The 5536-nt window shown below is 41.8% G+C and overlaps 1 protein-coding gene across 1 annotated transcript; it reads right to left on the bottom strand.

Annotated features, from left to right (window-relative positions):
• Positions 1-1129: 1129 nt before the first annotated feature.
• On the bottom strand, positions 1130-5170 carry PNRC1 (proline rich nuclear receptor coactivator 1). Its single transcript, XM_077162397.1, has 2 exons — positions 4420-5170; positions 1130-2231 (listed from the first exon to the last, which is right to left on the bottom strand). The coding sequence occupies exons 1-2, from the start codon at positions 4960-4962 to the stop codon at positions 1788-1790; spliced, it is 987 nt and encodes a 328-aa protein (XP_077018512.1). The 5' UTR covers positions 4963-5170; the 3' UTR covers positions 1130-1787.
• Between the last annotated feature and the right edge of the window lie 366 nt (positions 5171-5536).

The following is a 5536-nucleotide window of genomic DNA, read 5'->3' as shown; positions in this document are numbered from 1 at the left end:
CATTGTAATTATCTACTTTCTTCTGTCATTCCTTTAAAAAAGTAACCATTCTGTTTAATACTCTTAACAGGTCAAAAACTCACCTAAAATTGTTTCCATTATTTAAGAAGCACTTTATTTAAATGTGCTTTTTTTAAAAAAAAGCCAGCTACACATATATATGTAAAGTGTAGCTAAGTTAACATTTAAGAACAAGTATATTTTATGCTAATGCCATAGTTTATGGGTTGTGATGCAAGAGTACCTCTATTACTACTTCACAGATTTTATGAGCTATGTAACAAAAGTTATATCCTGCTGGCAGTGCCTGTCAGTCGAGTAATTCTAAGTAAGGTTGTGCTCATGACACTTACCTCTGAATAACAGCCAGAAAGTTAATTGTCTTCCCTCCCCTCCTGTGGTGAGCCACATAGTTTAAGAAACTATAAGACCCTTTCATTTGTTTTTTTTCTTAGGATGTTAACATCTTTCTCATTTATCTATTTCACCTTAGGAATAAGGTGCACCTCTTAACACCTTTTCACATATCTAAATAGTGCCCAATTGTTCAGAAAAACTTTATTGAAGATAAAATTTAGCTTTGTATAAATACAAACTCTATAGGAAGCTGTATTAATAGAATTTTAGAGTTGGAATAGAGCTTCCATCTTGACAAGAACAAGGTGTGACTTTTAAAGTAAAAATACGTAAGCTGTTGTATTCTTCTTAAAGCTTCAAAATTCAAAATTCCCATCTATTATTTTAACATCAATTATACTTGCTTTCATTTAGCTACCACCGACATCAATTTTAAACAAGTGTCATTTTCTTTTGCTGAAAAATGTACAGTATGTAAAGTCAGATGGTACTGCATAAAAACAGTACACATATAAAAATACAGTCTAAGCTATCAACTAATCAACTCTTTTTGACCGCAACTACTTCCATTGATGAGATGGGGAATTTCTGCACTTGGATGTAGTGGTGGTGGTATCTTCTAAATTCCGTGAAATAAAGGAAGGATGGACAAGTAATATAAAGGCACACATTTAGCAAATAAAATGGAAGGTTAAAAAAATCCAGTCACACAAAACCATCTTCTAAGTGTACATTCAAACGTGAAAAACAGTCACACACAAAGAGTCAAGACTAGTTTAAAAGGGGGGGCCAAATTATTATTATTTAAAAATTTGATTACAACCGATTTTGTTGGCATTAAAATTTAGGGGAATTTTAAATTTGAATAATAGATATAAATTAAAAAAACAGAATTTAAGTTTGGAAATACAGGAACAGGAGTTTTCCAGCAATTAGATTAGAAAGCAAAAACAATTTGGAGAAACACAGACGAACCCCATGTTTACAATGATTGTGCCATAAATTCAAATTTCAGTAGTGCTGTTCACATTTAGAGCTTCACCTTGAGATTAGACAGGTGTTTCTTGAAAAAAAATCTCTCAGTATTTTGTGCAAATAAATTGGTCTTCCAGGTGCCTTAGACACACTTAAAATTTCTCCACTTTATATATACAAAACACCTACCATCTGGGCAGGACAAAATACATACTTTCATAACAAAACTATAATGTACCTCTCATGTATGAACAATATACACATAATACATGGTATACAGTATTTACAAAATATAAAATATAATACAAGCTGTTGGGATGTAATTTTTTTAACTCATCTTTTTTTTTGCACTTGTGTGTTGCAACAAAAAAATTTCCATTTATATACCAATTTTCTTTTAAAGCATCCAGGAATTTTGAAAAACTATGTTTTACATACATACTCAAACATGAAATCTAAGTTTGAACTTTTAGGAGAGTTTTTAAATGTACTGCCATCATCTCCCTATTTTGGTTGGAATTTTCAACAGAGCTTCCCATCCAGTGACTAGGAGGCTTTGGAAGAACACTAGGCGAAGGAGGATCACTAAACTTTGCCCCAGCATAATTTTCCTTTTGGCTCACTTCAGCTGGAAATGCTGACTTCTTCAAATGTATACTTTTAATGTTCTCAGTATTTTTAAAAGGCTTTTTTTCTTGCTTCTGAATTATATCAGATGAAACAGAATCCTGCCAAATATTACTTTCATTTCTTTTTGCAGAGGTGATCTTGGTTAACGGTAAGTTGTATTTGCTTTTCTGTCTGTTTATTTTTGGTTGTTCATACAAGTGTATACCATGAACAAGCTGGCTGTGAGGGATGGTAATTTTCTCTGATTTTCCCATCTTTGATTTAAAAACCTACAAAGACAAAGACATAAAAGTGAATACAGTTTCAAGTAAAATTTAATTGGTCATGAACTACATACCATATAGTTTACATATTTTCTTTCAAATAAGTTCTACAGACTTTAATTCATTGTCTTGCCATCCACTTTCTGACAAAGGCTGGTGTCAAATAGTACCTTGCCAAGGGAAATTTTCAAATACTTTCATTTTGGTTGAGGTCATGGTTATAAATAAATAAAGGTTAATCAATATACCTTTTAAGAAGATACTTTTAAAATTATTTCAGAGTAAATAAAAACTTGATAAGGAGGTAGATTTTGAGTGATTAAGTGTTCTGATAATGATTACCAGGTACACACAGAAATTTTTTTCCCCAGCTTCTGAAAATGCTAAAACAAATATTTAAATACTAAAATATCCACCACTTTTTATCACCTTTTCAATTACACATACTCAGACAAATAAATACATAACCAGAAAAAAAGCTAGTTGCGTGTCCCTACTTCCTGGTTTAACAACTGCTTTGAGAACTTGCTGCACTAATCCTACTTGCTTTCTTTTTTTTGTTCTTTATTTAATCAAGGTGACATAAAAGTTTGAAAGTAAACAGAGGAGTTAACATGACTTTAAAAAGACAATTTTTTAAAAAGTGAGAAGTCATTGTCTAAAACAAGGAAGGAGAAGGTCAACATACATATTAATAAGTATATTGGTCTGATAAGACAGAATTTTGTCATCTAGGCAGATTACTCAGATGGTTGTATACTTGCTTTCGTAGTCCTTATAGGATGGGAAACTATAAGCTACCAGATCACCGAACGTAACATGATACGGAAGCAGGACATTATTTTAAAAATAGAAAGCTGGGGTATAAGATTTCCCACATATCAATATCGGCAACTGCCAGAAGAGAACCCTGGTTTATTACCTACCCTAGAAAAGCAAGGAATCTCATTTATTAGTAGGAAGCAAGAAGCAGAAAATACTGTTTTAGCCTAATCACTAATATTTCAGAAAAGCCAGGCAATTTTAGAATTTCAAAGGAATCTGAGAAAATAAGGTACAAGATGCTCATTTAGTAATTTTCTCCAAAGACTTCACTAGATAAACTGCAAATCTCAAACTCAGCCCGAAATTCTTTCAACAAGAAACGACAGTAACTTATTTTCATTTATTATGAAAAACAATCTTTATAACTAAAATCTAGTAAAGATTTACTGTTAAGGCTAGTTTAAACTAATCTCAAGTCATTTTATTTCAAATTTAATCCAATTCCATCCCAGTCCAATAGTATGGCAATTGCGCGGCAAAACGTCAACTCAATTCATATATTTTCTTTCGATAACTTCTCTCTGGATTTAAGTAATAAAAATACCGTCCATAAGTAATAAAACCACCATCCATTAAAAAAATCTGGTACAGAATACGGTGGGTGTTATTAACAAACTCAGTTTATTTGATAAAAACTAGCACACAAAATGTATCGCTTCAAAGAAGAATATAAATCAGCTGCTTTACCGCTGGTCCTACCAACTTTGAAACTTAAAAAAAAGCACGGCCAAGAACGTTGGCAACCAAGCAAAGCCCCAGTTGGACTGGGCGCCCCACACGGTGTTCCTCACATCTGAGTAAAAAGCAAACCTAACCCAATGAAGACGCCTCCGTCCACTCCAAATCCCACCCCAGGGGGACAAAGAGACAGTTTACGCGGTATACGGACCAGTTATGGAGCTTGCAACCATTGGGAAGCCAAACGCGAGCTCCCAGCCTTTGCCCCACCGCCCTCAACCCCAGGTTTCGCCTCCTTCATGAGCGCTCAAGCACTCCGCACGTAGCGCGCGCTGACGTCAGCCCTTCCCGCGGGCTTCTGCCCTCCCTCCACCCACCACGCGCCCGGAACGCCGAAACCCCCTGGAACGCCGCCAGCCTTCTAAATCTGGGCTGTTGCTGGGGCGCAGCCACTACTCTCATTGGCTGGTTCCAGGAAGCCAATCAGCAGCGCCAGCGCATGCCTCCCCCTCCCCGCGGCGAGAACCTAGCGGGCGTCACGGAAACTTCCCTCCAGAGTAAACAGCCGTCCTTTACCCCGCCCCCACCCTCCCGGTCCCCTCAGCCCAGGGCCCCAAACCCGAGGCCACAGCTGCGACTGTCTGAAGGCCAAAACTCCCCAACAGTCCTCATGTCCCCTCGTGCGCCTTACCTCTTTTCTGAGAGAAGGCTGGCTGAGCGCCACGGGCGGCAGCCGGCCAGGGTCGGAGCTCACTCCTTCAATTCGGGTTGCGATCGCAGGACCCAGGGCCGAGGCGGCGGCGGCCTGGCCCGGAACCTCCTGCGAGCCGCTGCGGCCCGTCGCGGGGCTCCGTCCACCCTCCAAACTCGGCCGGTGTTGTCGATACTGATGGAAGCGACTGGGCAGCTGCCCCGCCGGACTGGCCCGCACCTTCTTTTTTCGCCGCTTCTTCGGCGCTGCCCGAGGGACGGCCCCCGCCGTGGCGAAGCTGCAGTTAGGCAAAGGCGCTGGAACGCGCGGCTGTGGCGTCAGACAGGGACCGTCTCCTCCTAGGAAGTGAGGGAGGAAGAGGGTCGGGGGTAGTGTCCGGGGATCCGGAATCCGGGTTAAAGGCGGCGGGGCCGTGCTAACCATCGGGAGAGCCCCGAAGTAACTGCGAGCGGAAAAACCCGGCGGTGCAAGGCGACCGCCCAGGACGAGAGGCTCCCGCTGCGGGACGGAGACGACGGTCATAACGCTAGGAGACAAGTGGCTCAGTAGGAAAAAGGAAGCGAGTAAGTGAAGCCAGCGATCACAGGGCGGCGGCGGTTACTGCTAAGAGAGCCCGAGAGAAACACTGACCATGGCTCGGGCGGTGGCGGCGCAGCAACAAATAGCCTCAGCCCCAGCTTCCAGTGTTGTTATAGGAAACTCCGCCCTTCTCCCGCCCACCTCCTGCACAGGGCCAAATCAGAGTGAATCGTGTGAGGCCACGCCCCTCAGGCTCCGCCTCCACCGCCTCGGCGACACAAACATCCAGCTGCTGCAGCCCGGCACAAAGAGCGCGCAATGCGCAGGCGCTGCTAACGGGCTCTTTTAGGAAGAGTCAGTCCTTCGAACAATGAAGTTGCGTTTCAGCCCCACCTACCTTTCCCCCTCGCTCCCTCTGTCGCCCCTCATCTCGCCCGGCTAGGTAGTGGTCGGACTGGATGATATGGGCTGAATTTGGTGATATGGGGGCGGGGATGGAGGGTAGAGAAGGAGCAGGAAACGAGACCACTGATGCCGCCTCGACCGCTGACCTTGGAGAAGTATCAGTTTTATTTCA

This window comes from Tamandua tetradactyla, chromosome 5, assembly GCF_023851605.1.
Source record: "Tamandua tetradactyla isolate mTamTet1 chromosome 5, mTamTet1.pri, whole genome shotgun sequence".
Lineage (NCBI taxonomy): Eukaryota > Metazoa > Chordata > Mammalia > Pilosa > Myrmecophagidae > Tamandua > Tamandua tetradactyla.
Note: the sequence above shows the minus strand (reverse complement) of the source record. Positions and strands in the feature narration are given on the sequence as shown.

Excerpts from the sequence above, each read along its gene's own strand:
- PNRC1 (XM_077162397.1), bottom strand. The coding sequence starts at position 4,962 with ATGACCGTCGTCTCCGTCCCGCAGCGGGAGCCTCTCGTCCTGGGCGGT. Across the intron at positions 2,232-4,419 it reads AGCCTTCTCTCAGAAAAGAG|GTTTTTAAATCAAAGATGGG; the intron begins GTAAGGCGCACG and ends TTGTCTTTGTAG.